This window comes from Muscardinus avellanarius, assembly GCF_963383645.1.
Source record: "Muscardinus avellanarius genome assembly, chromosome: 12".
In the NCBI taxonomy this organism is placed as follows: Eukaryota; Metazoa; Chordata; class Mammalia; order Rodentia; family Gliridae; genus Muscardinus; species Muscardinus avellanarius.
This window is the reverse complement of record NC_137798.1, coordinates 13,496,630-13,514,994: the sequence shown is the minus strand read 5'-3', so window position 1 is coordinate 13,514,994 and position 18,365 is coordinate 13,496,630. Positions and strand designations below refer to the sequence as shown.

Genomic DNA, 18,365 nt, shown 5'->3' with positions numbered 1-18,365 from the left:
AGAAACGTGAAAATGTGTTTTCTACACAGCATACTTTCCTCATCTAGAGGTCACTTTTGTAGGTAACAAAAAGCCCCTAAATGAATAGAGTATGTAAATAATATAGAAAATGCTTGGCTTTGAGATAGAAGGCAGCTAGGCCTTTTTTCATTTGATAAATGTTTATTAAATACTCGCTTTGCCACACATTCTAGATATACTAGGTGCCAGGTATTTATTAGGAAAACAGACTTGTGTGCTGCTTACATTTTGGGTTAATTTATTAGGAAAACAGACTTGTGTGCTGCTTACATTTTGGGTTATTAAGGTTTGAAGGCAACAAACAAGTTATAAAAAATATATGAATAATCACATCACACCTATTAAAATGGCTCCTTATTTTACCTTATTTGGTACTGGGGACATTTTGTTGTTGTACTGGGGATGGAACCCAGGGGCTTTCTACCTCGGGCTACACTCCCAGACCAATTTTATATTTTATTTGGAAACAGGGTCTCACTAAGTAGCCGAGGCTGGCTTTGAGCCTGTGCGATCCTCCTGTCTCAGCCTCCCAGTGCTGGGATCACAAGCGTGCGCCACCACGCCCTGCCTGGTACTGGGGGTTTAATTCAGGGTCATTCTACTTTTGAACTATACCCCCAGTCCTTTTATTTTTAATTTTGAAACATGGTCTTGCTCAGTTGCTGAGACTGGGCCATGCGTGATGGAGTACATTTGTAATCCCAGTACTTGGAGACTGAAAAGCAGGAGGACCGTAGGTCTACACCAGCCTCAGCAACTTAGGCCCTCTGCAACTTAGACCCTATTTCAAAATTTAAAAAAAGAAAGAGCTAGGGGCATAGCTAAGAGGGAGAACGTGCTTCGGTTCAATCCCCAGTACCACACACACAAAAATGTGCATGCACCATTGCACCTGAATTAGATGGCTACTGTTTTTTTTTTTATTTTTTATTTTTTGTGGGTCTGGGGGTGGAACCCAGGGCCATTCGACCTCCAAGCTACACCTCCTGCCCTATTTTAATTTTTTTATTTTTGGTGGTACTGGGATTCCTGGAAACCCTTCTACTTCCGAGCTACACTCCCAGACCTATTTTATAGTTTTTTATTTGGAGACGGGGTCTCTTAAGCCAGGGAGGCTGACTTCGAACCTGCGCGATCCTCCCATCTCCGCCTCCCAAGCTTGGGGGTTACATTGCATGCATCACCACGCCCCGGCCTTATTTCTTATTTTGAAACAGGGTCTTTCTCTAAGTTGCAGAGGGCCTCACCTAGTAGCTGAGGCTCTCCATGAACCACAGTCCTCCAGTCTCAGCCTCCCGAATGCTGGGATTACAATCGTGTGCCACCACGCCCGTCTAGATGGGTATTATTTTTTTAAATGGGCAGGGGTCACTGGGCATGGTGACACATGCCTAAAATCCCAGTACTTGGGAGTCTGAGACAGGAGGATCGCAAGCTCAAAGTCAGGCTCAGAACTTAGGCTCTCAGCGATTTAACAAGATCCTGTTTCCAAATAAAAAATAGTAAGATAGGGCTACCCAGAGGTAGACGGTCCCTGGGTCCCACCCCTAGTACCACACACCCAAAAAAAGGCAGGAGTGTAGCTCAGTGGCAGAGCACCTGCTTAGCATAATGAGGCCCTGGATTTGATCCCTAGCAAACACATAAAGAAAAATTCACAAGAATTATTGGCAAGAGTGTAGAGAAGTTGTAACCTTTGTGCACAGTTGGTAAGAGTGTTTAATGATGCAGCTGTTGTGGAAAAAAGTATGGTGATTTCCAAAAACGTTAAAAATAGAATTCCTATATGATCCAGTCATTCTTCTGGGTGTATATCTGTAAGACTTGAAGGCTTTAATATGTGGAAGGAACAGACAGACCATGTGTTTAGCAGGAATGAGAGGTGAAGTTTGAGAGGCAAGTGGGAGCTAGATTCTGTAGGGCTCACAATTGATGAGAAAATATTTTTTTGTGTGTGGTCAAGGGAGGAAACATCCTAACGTTCTTACATAGTCACATACAGGTTTATCTTCCATTTATCACATAATCTGGTGTGGGTTTTTTTCCCCCCCCTTGGGGCTTAAACCTAGGGGTGTTCCACCTTTGAGCCATTCCTGCTTAGTGAAACTCTTTAGTCTAATTTTTTGTGGTGCAGGGGCTGGAACCCAGGGTACTCTACCTCTGAACTGTACCTCTGAGCTCCACTCCTGGCCTGATTTTTCTTTTTCTGTTTTTTTCTTTCTTTCTTTCTTTTCTTTTTTTTCAATGCTGGGGATTGAACCCAAGGTCATTCTACCTCTGAACTGCACCTTCAGCCCTATTTTTTATTCTTTGAAACCGGGTCTCACTGAGTTACAATAAGTAGCTGAGGCTGTTGGAGAACCGCAATCCTCCGGTCTCAGCCTTCCAAATGCTGGGATAACAAGTGTGGACCATCACACCTGGCTCTGGCCTGATTTTTTTATTCTTTACTTTGAAACAGGGTCTCACTAAGTTAAGGAGAGCTTCACAAGTTGCTATGGCTGGCCACGAACCTATGATCCTTCTGTCTCAGCCTCCAGAGTACTAGGATTACAGGTGTGTGGCCCCATGCCCGGCTCCCTTTTTATTTTTTGTCTTGAAACAGGGTCTCACTGTTGGTGAAAGTTTCGCTTTGTTGCTGCAACTGGGCTCCAATGTGCAATCCTCCTATCTCAGCCTAAGTATTGGGTTACAGGCATGAATCACTACACCACTGGTGGAGAATCTTATTCACATACAAACACTGCAAATGGGCTGTTCCCTAACTGATGCCCTCTCAGGACTGTTTTACCTGAGGCCCTTTGCCGTGGCTGTGTTCATAGCCAAAAATGGTGTTTCCTCATGCTTGTATAACTTGCTGCCTTGTGCTGTTCACATCATGGCTTAAATTCGACCTCAGAGGAGCCGTCCCAGGCACTAGGCCTAAAGTAGCCACCCAGTCATTTCTTACCTCATTATCCTCTTTATTCTCTGCATTGCACTGGTTATCATGTTTTAAGATAGCTTATTTATGTGGAGACTTAGTGTATTGGAGCAAAACCTCTATCCCCTCACCTAGACTCTCCACATACAGTCAGTATCTCTCTGCTGACTCTGAATAAATATTTTGGCAAAACTGCGGTTATTTATTCAATACTCAAAATTCAGTACTTCTTAGCTTAAAATGATGGATGAAGAGCATGTGTTAACAAAGTCTTGAGCCAGGAAGGGTTTTGTTAATGTGTACCTCTAAGAACTATGATCCTTGCCTTTCTGCTTAGACAGTATTCAGCACTCGCATTGAACGTTCCACAGAATTTTAAATAGACTTCTTTAGAATTTATGTTGTCATATAAGCTAAACAATATTTATCTAATTTCAACCGATCATTAATAAAACCTCTCCCTATTTTATCATTAATTTATCATTAATAAAATATTAATTTTATATAAAATTTTATATAAAATATTTATCATTAATAAAATCCTCCCTAAGTGGGAGGAGCTTTTTAAATTCATAAATGGAGAAAAGAAAGTAACTTAGAAGTATAGACCAGCCTCAATCATGTTGAGTTAAACTGTTTACTTAGTTAGCAAATCCTAAGGTACTTGGAAAAGAAAGGAATATTACCGATTTGAGGACAGCCTCAACAATTTAGTGAGGCTCTCAACAACCTTATTTCCAAATAAAAAATAAAATTGATCTGGGGGTGTAGCTCAGAGGTAGAATGCCTCTGGGTTCAACTCCCTGTAAAACACACACACACACACACACACACACACACACACACACACACACACAGATATAAGGCTAGTCAGGTATGATGGATTTTAGTGAAACCCTGTTCCAAAATAAAAAAATAGGGCTGTGGGTGTATCTCAGAGGTAGAATGCCCCTCCATTTAAACCCTAGAATCTTAAATAAGGGGGGTTGGGAGGGAAGGGACGAGAAAAATAGGTAAATTTTATTGGAGGGCAGTTTGATCATTATAACTGCATATACTCTTTGACCCAGTAAATCCATTCTAGGAATTTGCCCTACAGATACACTCTACTTACATTAATACAAGGTTGTTTATAACAGTCATTTCTAATAGCAAGAGATTAGGAACAAATGTCTTACAGTTGTGCTGGGTTAAAATCATGGTTCATCCGTACACTGAGACACTATGCAGCTGTCATAAAAGGCGGAGATAGCTTTTTATGTGTTGATAAAAATTGCCTCTAGCCGGGCGCGGTAGTGCTCACTTTATGATCCCAGCATTCTGGAGGCTGAGACAAGGGGGATCCCGGTTCCCGTACAGCCTCAGCTACTTAGTGAGGCCCTCTGCAACTCAGTGAGACCCTGTTTCAAAATAAAGAATAACAACTAGGGCTGCGGGTGTAGCTCAGAGGTAAAATGCTCCTGAGTTCCATCCCCAATACCGTAAAAAAAAATTACCTCTAAACTATGTTAAACAACAAAAACAAAAGCTGGGCATGGTGGTGCCCTCCTGTAATCCCGGTACTTGGGAGGGAGGCTCAGATTTACAGCACATTTATAGCCAGCCTCAGCAACTTAGTGAGGCCCTCTGCAACAAAACAAAAAATAAAATAGGGCTAGGGTATAGCTCAGAGGTGAATGCCCCTGAGTTCAATCCCCAGGACCTCAAAAAGAAAAACAGCAGCAGTAATAAGGGTAGTAACATAATAGGGCAGGGGGCATAGCTCAGAGGTAAAATGCCTCTGGATTCACCCTTAGTACCACACATACAAAATGAACACTATGTATAAGCCACCATTTTAGAAAGTAAACATAAATGCTTATTATTGTATTTTTTTGTTTTGTTTTTTGGGGGGTTTTTTGCTACTATTTTTTATTCTTTATTTTGAAACAGGGTCTCACTGAGTTGCAGAGGGCCTCACCAAGTAGCTGAGGCTGGCTGTGAACTGCGATCCTCCTGTCTCAGCCTCCTGAGTGCTGGGATTACAAGCGTGCACCACCATGCCTGGCTTGCATAAGGTGTTTGCAAAGATAAACAAGAATCAGTTTTTTTGTTTGTTGTTTGTGGTACTTGGAATTGAGCTAAGTTGTACCTTTGAGCTACACTCCCCGCTCTATTTTATTTTATTTTTATTTATTTATTTTTTGGTGGTACTGGCAGTGGAACCCAGGGGCTTTCTACCTCTGGGCTCTACTCCCAGACCTATTTTATACCTTATTTGGAAACAGGGTCTCACTAAGTTGCTGAGAGCTTTACTCAGTAGCTGAGGCTGGCTTGGAACCTGTGCGATCCTCCTGTCTCAGTCTCCCAAGCGCTAGGATTACAAACGTGCGCCACCATGCCCTGTTCCTATTTTATTTTTTATTTTGAAGCCATTTCTTACTAAGTTGCTGGGGCTGGCCCTGCATCTGCACTTCTCCTTTCTCAGCCTCCCAAGTACTGGGATTATAGGCATATACCACCATGCCAGGCTGAAACTAAAACCTCACCCTGTAGGGGAGAAGCAGGGTAACTGGGGACAAGGGTGGGAGAGAGCTACACCCTTCTAACCTTTTGAATTTTGAATCATGGGGAAAATGCCTTCTCAGAATTTTAAATTGTGCTGTTGTAATTTTCATGTCTTCTAAGATGGAATTGTCAGCCACCTGAAGAAGCAGGCAGGACCAGCTTCAGTTCCTCTCAGGACTGAGGAAGAGTTCAAGAAGTTCATTAGTGATAAAGACGCCTCAGTGGTGGGTAAGTAACGGGCATGTAATTATGCCACAGAATCGTCAGCTTGATTTAAAAAACCCTCTGTGTCTGGAAGAAGCACAAACTTAAAAGCAGTTTAGAAAACTTCGGGGCAGTATAAGCGAGAGCTGATGAGATTGGGTCAGCATTACATTACTCTAATAGTAGGTTTCTGTTCTTAGTGTTAAAATGGTTTAATTTCAGTTAAAGGAGTAGACAAGGAATATTTTCAGCCCCCTTTTTTCTTTGAGAGTTGGGGGCTTGCTGAATTGCCCAGGCTTGCCATGAACCCATGATCCTCCTGTCTTCACCTCCAGAGTAGGTATTCATCACCAGATCTCACTCTATCACTCATTAACCTCTGAGTCTTGGCTTTTAGGCAACAGGATACAAATAAGTAAATAATAAACTCATGTCCGTTATTTTTACAGTAATTTAAAATTTAAGTGCTGATTGCTTTGAAGCCGTGTGTGGTGGCACATGCTTGTAATCGCAGTGCTTGGGAGGCTAAGATTGGAGGATTGTAGGTTTGCCACCAGCCTCAGCTACTTAGTGATATCCTGTTTCAAAATAAAGAATAAAAAATCGGACTAGGGGTGTAGCTTAGAGGTAGAACGCCCCTGGGTTCAGTCCTCAGTTTCAGGGGGTGGGGGAAACATTGCTTTGGTGCCGGCCCCCTTGGCTGCGTCCAATACCCAGTGGCGGAAGTGCATGTAAGGGGAGCCTGAGCAACTTAACAAGACCCAGGCTCAAAGCCGAGGATGGTGCTCGGTGGAAGAGCCACCCCGGGTTCAGTCTCCAGCACTGCCTACAGGGGAAAACGTTCCTTTACAGAGTGGAGGAAGAATTCTCATCCTAAATATATTTGTTTTTGTGGTATTGGGGATTGAACCCAGGGGTGTTCTACCTCTGAGCTATACCCCCAGCCCTTTTTTACTTTTTTTTTTTTTTTTTACTTTTTTTTTTTTTTTTGGTGGTACTGGGGTTCCTGGAAGCCCTTCTACCTCCGGGCTACACTCCCAGACCTATTTTATACTTTTTTTTATTTGGAAACAGGGTCTCCTAAGCCAGCGCGCGGGGCTAGCTTCGAACCTGCGCGATCCTCCTGTCTCTGCCTCCCAAGCGCGGGGATGACAAGCGTGCGCCACCACGCCCGGCTTACTTTTTTTTTTTTAAACAGAATCTCACTATGCTGCTGAGAGTCTTGCTATGTTTCTGAGGCTGTCCTCAAACCTGTGATCCTCCTATCTAAACCTCCTAAATAGTGGGATTACAAGTGTGTACCATCATGCCCCAGCTCATCCAAAATACAGTATCAAGCCGGGCGTGATGGCACACGCTTGTCATCCCAGCATTCGGGAGGCTGAGACAGGAGGATCGTGGTTCACAGACAGCCTCAGCTACTTAGGGCCTCTGCAACTCAGTGAGAACCTGTTTCAAAATAAAGAATAAAAAACAAGGCAGGTGGTGTAGCTCGGAGGTCAAATGCCCCTGGGTTCCATCCCCAGACCCACCAAAAAAAAAAAAATACAGTATCAAATGTCCAAGGTGGTTGTGGCAAAGCAGACCTACTCCTCCCACTGTCTCACTTTGCTCATCCATAATAGGATGAAAAATAGAACAATTTAAAATTCTTGGCCTAGAGCCAGGTATGGTAGTGTACATTCATAATCCCAGTGCTTGGGAGGCCAAGACCAGAGGATCACAGGCTTGAAGCCAACCTCAGCAACTTATTCAGACCCTTTATCCAAATAAAAAATAAAATAGAGCTGGGTATAGTGGTGCACGCTTTTAATCCCAGCATTTGGGAGACTGGACAGGAGGATTGTGGTCCGTGGATAGCCTCAGCTACTTAATGAGGCCCTTTGCAACTCAGTGAGACCCTCTTTCAGGAAAAAAAAAATAGAGCTGAGGGTGTAGCTCTAAGGTAGAATGCCCCTAGGTTACATCCTCAATATTGCAATAAATAAATAAATAAAATAGATCTGAGGGTATAGCCTGGAGGTAGAAAATCCCTGGGTTACATCCCAAGTATCACCAAAAAAATTAAAAAATATAGCTGGAGCTGGACGTGGTAATCTCAGCACTTGGGAGGCTGAGACGGGAAGATTACACAGGTTTAAAGGCAGCCTCAGCTACTTAGGCTCTCAGCAACTTAGTGAGACTCTGTTTCCAAATAAAATAGAGCCGGGTGTGGTGGATGCACACTTGTAATCCCAGCATTTGGGAGGCTAAGACCAGAGGATCGCGGTTTGCAGACAGCCTCAGCTACTTAGTGAGGCCCTTTGCAACTCAGTGAGACCCGGTTTCAAAATAAAGAATAAAAAATAGCACAGGGGGTGTAGCTGGGAGGCTGAATGCCTCTGGGTTCCATCCCCAGACCTGCAAAAACACACACACACACACACACACACACACACACACACACCCGGTCTATTAGTATAGCCCGGACAAAACACACACACACACACACACACACACACACACACGTCTGTTAGTATAACCCAGAGGTAGAAAAGCCCAATACCACAAATAAATAAAACAAGCTGGGCTGGGGATGCGTAGCTCAGTGGTAGAGTGCTTGCCTATCAGTGTGCAAGGCTCTGGGTTCAGTTCCTAGCATCATTAATAAGTGTTGGCCATGCATGGTGGTACACACTTAAAATCCCAGTACTTGGGAGGCTGAGATAGGAGGATTGTAGGTTTGAAGCCAGTCTCAGCAACTTACCCTGTTTCAAAATAAAAAGTAGTTCTTGTGAGGCAGAGGCAGGAAAAATCATAGGTTCTAGAATTTGTAATCCTAGCCGGGCATGGTGGCACACACTTGTAATCCCAGCACTTGGGAGGCTGAGACAGGAGGATTGCACAGGTTCAATGCCAGCCTCAGTTACTTAGTGAGGCTCTCAGCAAGTTCGTGAGACCTTTTTTTCATATAAAATATAAAATTGGTCTGGAAGTGTGGCCTAGAGGTAGAAAATCCCTGGGTTCCACCCCCAGTACCACAAAAAAAGAAAAGAAAAGAAAAATCTGTAATCCTAGTACTTGAGAGGCTGACACAGGAAGATCGTAAGTTCGCAGACAGCCTTAGCAAGTAGTGAGACTCAGCAACTGGCAAGACCCTGTTTCAAGATAAAAGTAAAATAGGACTGGAGGTGTAACTCAGAGGTAGAGTACCCCTGGGTTCAATCCCCAGTGCCACACAAAAAAATGAAATAACATAGTGGGAGTGTGGCTTGGAGGTAGAATGCCCAGGGCTCAGTCCTCAGTACCAAAAATAAGCAAATGTCTTGAGTATCTCGCAGCACTTACTGCCTCTTGTGTTTGCCATTTTTCATGTAGGTTTTTTCAAGGATTTATTCAGTGATGCGCACTCTGAGTTCCTAAAAGCAGCCAACAACTTGAGGGATAACTTCCGGTTTGCGCACACCAACGTTGAATCTCTGGTGAAGGAGTACGACGACAATGGAGAGTAAGTGCCGGATCGGACGTCCTGGTGAATCAGTGACTGCGTGAGCTGCTGTTTCTATGTCTGTTGTTTTCAAAGTGTCTTGAGTGCTTGCTAGGCATTAAGCTAAGTGCTAGAGACCGCCGCTGCCTGTGAAGTGGGAGCCAGTAGGAAGAGCTACACTGCAGAAGTGAGTCTGTGTAATAATAAGTGCAGGGCTAGGAGGTAGCTCAGTGCTGCAGTGCTTGCCCAGCACACACAAGGCCCCGGATTCTATCCATAGCACCACAGAAATAGTGTTAAAAGTGAATGTGAGCCGGGCGTGGTGGCGCACGCTTGTAATCCCAGCATTTGGGAGGCTGAGACTGGAGGATCACGGTTGGAGGACAGCCTTACCTACTATTTAGTGAGGCCCTTTGCAACTCAGTGAGACCCTGTTTCAAAATAAAGAATAAAAAATAGGGCTGGAGGTGTAGCTCAAACGTAGAATTCCCCTGGGTTTCATCTCCTGTACTGCAAAAAAAAGAAAGAAAATAGGGCTGGGAGTGGTGTAGCTCGAAGGAAGATGCCTCTGGGTTGAGTCCTCAATAAAGGCGAAACATGTTAAAGGATTGTAGCCATGCGGTCACTCAGGGCGGGCGTGTAAAGCTGTCAAGGAATAGTGTGAACTCGTATTTAACAGAGTATGTGGGCTGCTTTGTGCCACTGAGTGCTGTCACTATTTGACCCTCTAGCAACCCAGGGAGTTGGTGATGCTATTTCTATGTTATAGAATACAAAAAAAAAAAAAAATAATAACAGTAATTTGCCTAGCTTCTCTTAACTAGTAGGGAGCGGCACTCAACTGGAATGCAGAACGTCTGGCAGCAGATTGATAGGCTGATCTCCAGGCTCCTCCACTTTGATTGCGAGCCACCAGGTTAGGAATTGTGGTGGGGCCACCTGTGGCTCATTAGCAAGCACATTGCGCGTCAGCCACTAACCCTTGCTTTGCTGTCGTGGCTGCCTCTTAGCCTGCCACCAGCTGCAGACTTCTGAGATCTTCTGTAAAGAATGTCTTGAGGTCTTCATGTGTGCACCAATATAGTATCATTGTTAAAAGATAGTTTGGAAGCTGGGTGTGGTGGCACACACTTGTAATCCCAGCGCTTGGGAAGCTGAGACAGGAAGATCGCACAGGTTCCAAGCCAGCCTCAGCTACTGAGTGAGGCTCTCAGAACTTAGTGAGACCCTGTTTCCAAATAAAGTATAAAATAGGTCTGGGAGTGTACCCCGGAGGTAGAAGGGCTTCCAGGAACTCCAGTACCACCAAAAATAATTAATAATAATAATAATTTGGAGCTGGGCATGGTAGTATAGGCTTTTTTTTTTTTTTTTTGGCATGTTTGCAGATGGAACCCAGAGGCATTGACCTCCAAGCTACACCCCCTGCCCTATTTTTTATTCTTTATTTTGAAACAGGGTGTCACTGAGTTGCAGAGGGCCTCACTAAGTAGCTGAGGCTGTCCGCGAACTGCAGTCCTCCAGTCTCAGCCTCCCAAATGCGGGAATTACAAGCGTGCGTCCCCATGCCGAGCTTGGTATAAGCTTCTAGTCCCAGTACTTTGGAGGCTGAAAGGCAAGGATCTCAGGTTCATGGCCAGCCTCAGATACTTAGTGAGGCCCTCCACAATTTAATGAGACCCTGTTTTGTGTTTGTTTGTTCTTGTTTTTGTTTGTGGTACTAGGGGTGGAACCCAGTGGCTTTTCTAACTCCCAGACCTATTTTATACTTTATTTGGAAACAAGGTCTCACCAAGATCTGAGAGCCTCGCTAAGTAGCTGGGGCTGGCTTTGAACCTGTGCGATCCTCCCGTCTCAGCCTCCCAAGCACGGGGATTACAAGTGTGTACCACCACGCCCGGCAAGACCCTGTTTTGTTTTGTTTTGGTGGTACTGGGGTTCCTGGAAACCCTTCTACCTCTGGGCTACTCTCCCAGACCTATTTTTTATACTTTTTTATTTGGAAACAGGGTCTCTTAAGCCAGCGCTCGCGGCTGGCTTTGAACCTGGGCGATCCTCCTGTGTCCGCCTCCCAAGCGCCGGGATTACAAGTGTGCGCCACCACACCCGACGAAGACCCTGTTTTAAATAAAGAATAAAAAATCGGGGTAGGGGTGTTATTTGGAGGTAGACTCCCCCTGGGTTCAATCCTCAGTATTAAAAAGAAAGAAGATAGTTTGGAACTGTCTGGTTTCTGTTTTGAGTATGATTGTTCTGAAATTAGTTATCTGCCTGCCTTCCTTTATCTCTCTCTTGAATTTTTATGTTTGCTATGGAGTTTCTCTGTGTTTTTTGAAATTCTATTGTTCTGATTGAAATAAATGTTAGGTTTGGCGCAGTTAGGTAATGGTTAATATTGGAAGAATTAAAAAAAGGGTATAAGGACTTAACCAGTACTAAAATATAGCCAAAAACAAGTGATGAGATTGTGGGTGGTTTGGGGAAGAAGGAAGGAAGGAAGGAGAGGCTGGAGACATGATATTGATAGAACAGTGGTGTTTCCATGAGACGCTAGTGCCAGAAATAACCCTGTGATTGATTGATTTTTTTGTGGTACTGGGGGTGGAACCCAGAGGCTCTTTACCTCCGGGCTACACTCCCAGACCTATTTTATACTTTATTTGGAAACAGGGTCTCACTAAGTTGCTGAGAGCCTCACTCAGTAGCTGAGGCTGGCTTCGAACCCGTGCGATCCTCCTGTCTCAGCCTCCCAAGCGCTGGGATGACAAGTGTGCGCCACCACGTCAGGCATTAAGTCTGTGCTTTAGACCCAAACCTAAAGCACAGTTTTAGCTCAACTAAGACTGGAAATTAATGGAAATCACTTTCTCATATGTCCCAGTGGGTTGAGGAAAGCTTGGCTGCTTGTGTAAGGCAAAGGAGTACCAGCAAATCTTGGTTTTTTGAAATGGAGAAATCTAGAACAAAGGAACTTTAAGTGAACTTAAGCCAAATATTGTCTTTAGCTATATACCTGCCTAGAACATTTTATACTGGAAGGACTCTTAGAGGTCTTAAGGTGTTTCCTCTAATGAAGTGCTTCTTTTTTGTTACTGGACACTGAACTCGCATTCTGCCTCTGAGCTATACCCCACCCATTCTCTGTGTGTGTGTGTGTGTGTGTGTGTGTGTGTGTGTGTGTGTGTGTGTGTGTGTTTGTTTATGCAGCACTCTGGATTGAATCCAGGGGCATTCTACCTCCAAGCTACACCCCCAGCCCTATTTTGTTTTTACTTGGAAACAAGGTCTCACTAAGTTGGTGAGCGTCTCAATATTTGTTGAGGCTGTCCTTGAACCTTCAATCCTCCTGTCTGACTCCTACATACAGAAATTATAGGCATGCTGTACCACACCTGGCTTTATTTTTTTATTTTGAAACAGTATCTCACTAAGTTGCAAAGGGGCTCACTAAGTTTCTGAGGCTGGCCATGATCCTGCAATCCTTCTGTCTCAGCTTAAAAGCCAATGTCTTTTTAACACTAGAATTCAAGGTTTATTAAGCCCTTATACCAAATTAATTACAATTGAGATGAAGGTTATTAGCCATCTTTGTGTGTGTGTGTGTGTGTGTGTGTGTGTGTGTGTGTGTGTCACTGGAGGTGGAGCCTGGGGGTTTTCTACCTTCAAGCTATACTCCCAGTCCTATTTTATAGTTTATTTGGAAACAGGGTCTCACTAAGTTGCTGAGAGCCTCACTAAGTAGCTGAGGCTGGCTTTGAACCCGTGTGATCCTCCTGTCTCAGCCTCCCAAGCACTGGGATTACAAGTGTGCGCCACCATGCCTGGCCTTTTTTTTTTTTTTTTGGTGGTACTGGGGGTAGAACCCAGAGGCTTTCTACCCCTGGGATATACTCCCAGACCTATTTTATATTTTATTTGGAAGCAGGGTCTCACTAAGTTGCTGAGAGCCTCACTAAGTAGCTGAGGCTGGCTTCAAACCCGTGCAATCCTCCTGTCTCAGCCTCCCAAGCGCGGGGATTAAAAGCGTGCGCCACCAAGTGCCCACCACGCCCGGCTTAGCCATCTTAATACTGATAAGAAGATCATGTTGCCAAGTCTGTGGTTCCAGAAAGAGTTGTTTTATGCTTAGTGACTCCAGAAATGTCCTTTTATGCTTAGTGACAGCAAAAGCAGCAAAATAAAGGATCAGAAAGCAGAGTGTGATGGGTGGTGACGCCTGTAATCCAAGTACTTGGGAGACTGAGAGAGTGAGGATCACAGGTTCAAGGACAGCCTCCGCAAGTAATGAGACTCTGCTTCAAAATAAAAAATTAAAAGGCTAAGGGTGTAGCTTGAAGATGGAACACCACAGGGTAAATAAAGGAATGAAGAGAGTTCCTCTGCTATCTATCCACCTTTTGTTTGTTATTTTTTAAGGGGTATCATCTTATTTCGTCCTTCACATCTTACTAACAAGTTTGAGGACAAAACTGTAGCATACACGGAACAGAAATTGACAAGTGGCAAGATTAAAAAGTTTATCCAGGAAAACATGTGAGTACCTCTTTACACCTCGTCCGGGAGTCCTGTGCTTCGCTTTAGTTTGTGTCCCTCAGTTATTCATGTCTTTCTTGGCTTACCTATTCAGAGGAGTCTAACGGAAATGATTGAAGCAGTATGTGTGTGGGCCCTAGGACTTCTTTTATGGTCCAGTGTGCGATGCCTCTCAATGTTGGAAATGTCTCTCCTTTATAAATGCTACTGGTTACTTGGCGATCATTCCATAATATAGCTGTAGATCGCCAAAGTGAATAATGGGTCATTTTCTTTCAGTTTTGGTATCTGCCCTCACATGACAGAAGACAATAAAGATCTGATACAGGGCAAGGACTTACTTCTGGCTTACTACGATGTGGATTATGAAAAGAATGCTAAAGGTTCCAACTACTGGAGAAACAGGTAATGAGAAGATGTTTCCCTTAGTAAACAGGTTTACCTAGTGTATTAGTGGCTCCTTCTACTGATCTCATTACCTGTGTGATGTAAGAGCAGATAAGAACAGGAATCTTCAGATTCAGAAGCTGCATGTAAAGCCATTAAGGACAAATAACAAACTTTTTTTAAAATGTTGGACATGTTTTCCGTTTTCTCTTTACTTCGTGACACTCTCTAAATCTTACAGATTTCGTGTAAAATGTATCTAAAACTTTATGCCCAGTTGCCCACTGCCTCTGGTGTAAGAGTGTAAGGCACTCTTGCCTTACAAATTTTCTTTTCAGCTCAGTCATTATGCCTGCAATAGACATTATTGTCAGTTGTATAATACAGCAAGATTCAGTGGGAAGGTGCTGTGTAAGGCCGCCAATTTGGTGGTGGGGTTCAGTAAGACACTGAAGTGTACCATAATCCTGTGTTAGTGCCCAGGAACACAATTTCAGACTGATTCCAGAGGGCTGCACGGACTGTAGAACTGCATCTTTATTTTCTAATGTCAAAAATGCTGGTATAGTCTTGGTACAAATATCTCTTATTTTTCACAGAGTGATGATGGTGGCAAAGAAATTTCTGGATGCTGGACACAAACTCAACTTTGCTGTAGCCAGCCGCAAAACCTTTAGCCACGAACTGTCTGATTTTGGCTTGGAAAGCACTACTGGAGAAGTTCCTGTTGTCGCCATCAGAACTGCTAAAGGAGAGAAGTTTGTCATGCAGGAGGAGTTCTCGTGAGTTGCTAGTTAGCATGGGTTCAGAATTTGATCCTGCAAGGAAATTACAAAACCTTCTTCACTTTTGAGAATTCATAAAGAACAACATTGGAATATGAAGATAGGTCTTAGCCTGGCATGGTGGTACATGCCTGTGTAATTCCAGTAACTGGGAGGATCACAGGTTCAAAGCCAGCTCAGCACTTAAGCAAGGCTCTCAGTGACCTGACAAGACTCTGTTTCCAAATAAGAAAAATTGGGAGCCGGGCGTGGTGGCTCACGCTTATAATCCCCACACTTGGGAGGCTGAGACAGGAGGATCGCATGTGTTCGAAGCCAGCCTCAGCTACTTAGTGAGGCTCTCAGCAACTTAGTGAGACCCTGTTTCCAAATAAAATATAAAATAGGTCTGGGAGTATAGCTCGGAGGTAGAAAGCCTCTGGGTTCCACCCACAGTACCACCAAAAGAAAAAGAAAAGAAAAATTGGGCTGAGCATGTAACTTAGAGGCAGAATGCCTCTGAATTTAATCCCCAGTACCAAAAATGGGGGTGGGGGGTATTATACTCAAAACTTATGATGGTCAGTTTTCTTACCTTAATTACTGGCTAGACCAGTATTTATAATCCTCAAAGAATATATTAGAGCTTGGGCCCAGTGGCCTACACCGGTAATCGCAGTACTTGGGAGGCGGAAACAGGATGATCTCAGGTTTGAAGCTAGCCTTGGCAACTTTGTGAGGCTCCTGGTACCCTTCCCTAGTACCACACACACACAAATGAATATATTTGAAATGGAAGGAGGTGAGGCTTTGCCCCTTTATTTAGCCATGAAATAGAAGCTAACATCGGTAGAAACTATTCAGAGATGTTGCTTTATTCCTGTGGTGGGAGTGAATTAGCACACCTGACCTTGTCTTCCAATTTTAGGCGTGATGGCAAGGCTCTCGAGAGGTTTCTGCAAGACTACTTTGATGGCAGTTTGAAGAGATACCTGAAATCCGAGCCCATCCCAGAGAGCAACGATGGGCCTGTGAAGGTGCGTGGCTCCCTCACCCCACGGCAGAGACGCTGCTGAGTCACATGCTTACAAGGGGCGGGAGTGGAAAGCCATGGGATTTTCTGATGGGATTTATATTTAGGCTAGGTTACTCTTTAGATAGAGCAAGCTGACCTCTAAGGATAGGTTTGTTGCTTTGAAATTATTTTAAGGAATGGTTAGTGCCTGTCTGAACTTAGTTTGACAGGTGATAGGAAAATGAGTTGGTTAGTGGGGAATGGCAGTATCTTTTTGTTGTGGTGGTGGTCCTGGGGGTGGAACCCAGGGGCTTTCTACCTCTGGGCTGTATTCCCAGACCTATTTTATACTTTATTTGGAAACAGGGTCTCACTAAGTTGCTGAAAGCCTCACTAAGTAGCTGAGACTGGCTTCGAACCTGTGCGATCCTCCTGTCTCGGCCTCCTAAATGCTAGGATTACAAGCATGTGCCACCACGCCAGGCTGATAGTATCTTTAATAGTCTGTAAATTGCTTAGACTGGCCTCTAACCTTCAATCCTTGTATTTCAGCTTCCCAAGTACTGGGATTACAGGCATACACACCATATCTAGCTATAATACAGTCTGTAAATTTGATTTTGGCTTTTATGACTTATTTTTAGTAATAATTTATCAAATTTGGCTGGGTGTGGTGGCACATGCGCATAATCCCAGTACTTGGGAGGCTGAGACAGTAGGATCACAAGTTCTCAGCCAGCCTCAGGTACTTAGGCCCTCTGCAACTTAGTGAGAAATAAAGAATTTTAAAATAGGGCTGGGAATGTAGCTCGGGGTAGAATGCCCCTGGGTTCCATCCCTAGTACTGCACAAAAAAATGTGTGTGTGTATATATATAAATATATATCATATTTGAAAAGGATTGGCTTTAGAAACAAATGTAACTTGTAAATTTATTCTTCTTCATTTCGCCTTATTACTAGAGAACCTTGTGTTTTCCAGGTAGTAGTAGCAGAGAATTTCGATGAAATAGTGAATAATGAAAATAAAGATGTGCTGATTGAATTTTATGCCCCTTGGTGTGGTCACTGTAAGAATCTGGAACCCAAGTATAAAGAACTAGGAGAGAAGGTAAGTTTGAACCTTATTTTAAAGGTAAAATTTGATCAGGAAGTTTGTGTGTATATTCATCATTGACTAATTAATTATCCTAATTTGGTTCTTGCATATTGAGTTTTTCCCATCTGTTAGGTATTTGTTTCTGTCTCAGATGCCCACTTGAACTCAGCCACTCTTCAGACTAGATCTAGATTATGATTTAAAATATCCAGGTGCTTCTGAATTTTGGTAATGGCTTGTATCAGTCTCTATTTCTTTATCTTAAAATATGTGGATTAGCCTCGTAATATCTTACACAGGCCAGGTAAATAGGAAGGTCTTATGTAGTTGGGATTGGAGGAGTGTGCCGCCATGCCTGGAACCATTAGAAAAGAGAGAAGCTAGCAGGTTGGGTAGTATTTGTAAGCATCCCCACTCTTCCCAGCTCAGCAGCAGTGTACTTGGGTGTTTGTTTTAACTCCTTAATTGACTAAGTGTGCCTCAGTCTCTGAAAACTTGAAATTTTTAAAGATCTAACCTTTGCTAGGTTGAGGGTGTGGCTCATTCGTAGAGCCTAGTGTGTATGGGGTCCTGGGTTCAATCCTTAGCACTGAGAAACTAAAAAAAGTCTAACCCTTTTATTAACAGCTCAGCAAAGACCCAAATATTGTCATAGCCAAGATGGATGCCACAGCCAATGATGTGCCTTCTCCATATGAAGTCAGAGGGTAAGTAGATTAAAAACTTTAAAATTAACAGAACTGTCTACAATTGGCAGGAAAAATAAGCCTGTACACCATTTCTTTATATGATTTGGGGGTATTCAAATTGAGGATAGAATTATTTGTTGGCTTAGTGTAGGGCCATAGCCAGAAATTTTGTGAGTTCATAACTCTGAGCTTTTTTAGAATGTAATTTAGCCACTGAAGGTGCATAGTATCTGATTAGATTGGAAACCCATAAAGGTAATTCCCAGAAGTTGGTACTGAAGGAATATATGAGAAAGCTACTCTGGGACCTGAACTTCATAAAGTCTTCTCTTTTTTGTCTCCAGTTTTCCTACCATCTACTTCTCTCCAGCCAACAAGAAGCTAAATCCAAAGAAATATGAGGTAAGTGCATCGTCCCGTCTCCCCACAGATAGACACGCGATGCACACATCAAGTGCTTTGAATGGGTTTATTTAACGTTCAGCATTCATGGTCAGTATACGTGCTCCCTAATGTGCTTTTACGCAGAAGTCGTCCTGTGGAGGGGAGGAGGATCCAGAGTTCCTTAAGCCTTGGATTTTCAAAATGACCTTTCTGTTTTTAGGGTGGCCGTGAATTAAATGACTTTATTAGCTATCTACAACGAGAAGCTACAAACCCCCCTATAATTCAAGAAGAAAAGCCTAAGAAAAAGAAGAAGGCCCAGGAGGATCTCTGA

The 18,365-nt window shown here is 43.5% G+C and overlaps 1 protein-coding gene across 1 annotated transcript in view; it reads left to right on the top strand.

The window, feature by feature from the left end:
• Nucleotides 1-18,365, top strand: part of PDIA3 (protein disulfide isomerase family A member 3) — a gene marked incomplete at both ends in the record, with an annotated part of 29,294 nt that extends 10,929 nt beyond the window's left edge. The window contains 10 exons of the mRNA XM_080707973.1: nt 5,612-5,719; nt 9,053-9,182; nt 13,578-13,694; nt 13,974-14,099; nt 14,681-14,863; nt 15,774-15,882; nt 16,842-16,970; nt 17,586-17,665; nt 17,992-18,049; nt 18,252-18,365. Of these exons, the coding sequence (XP_080564099.1) occupies nt 5,612-5,719; nt 9,053-9,182; nt 13,578-13,694; nt 13,974-14,099; nt 14,681-14,863; nt 15,774-15,882; nt 16,842-16,970; nt 17,586-17,665; nt 17,992-18,049; nt 18,252-18,365 (1,154 nt within the window). The remainder of the gene's footprint in view (nt 1-5,611; nt 5,720-9,052; nt 9,183-13,577; nt 13,695-13,973; nt 14,100-14,680; nt 14,864-15,773; nt 15,883-16,841; nt 16,971-17,585; nt 17,666-17,991; nt 18,050-18,251) is intronic.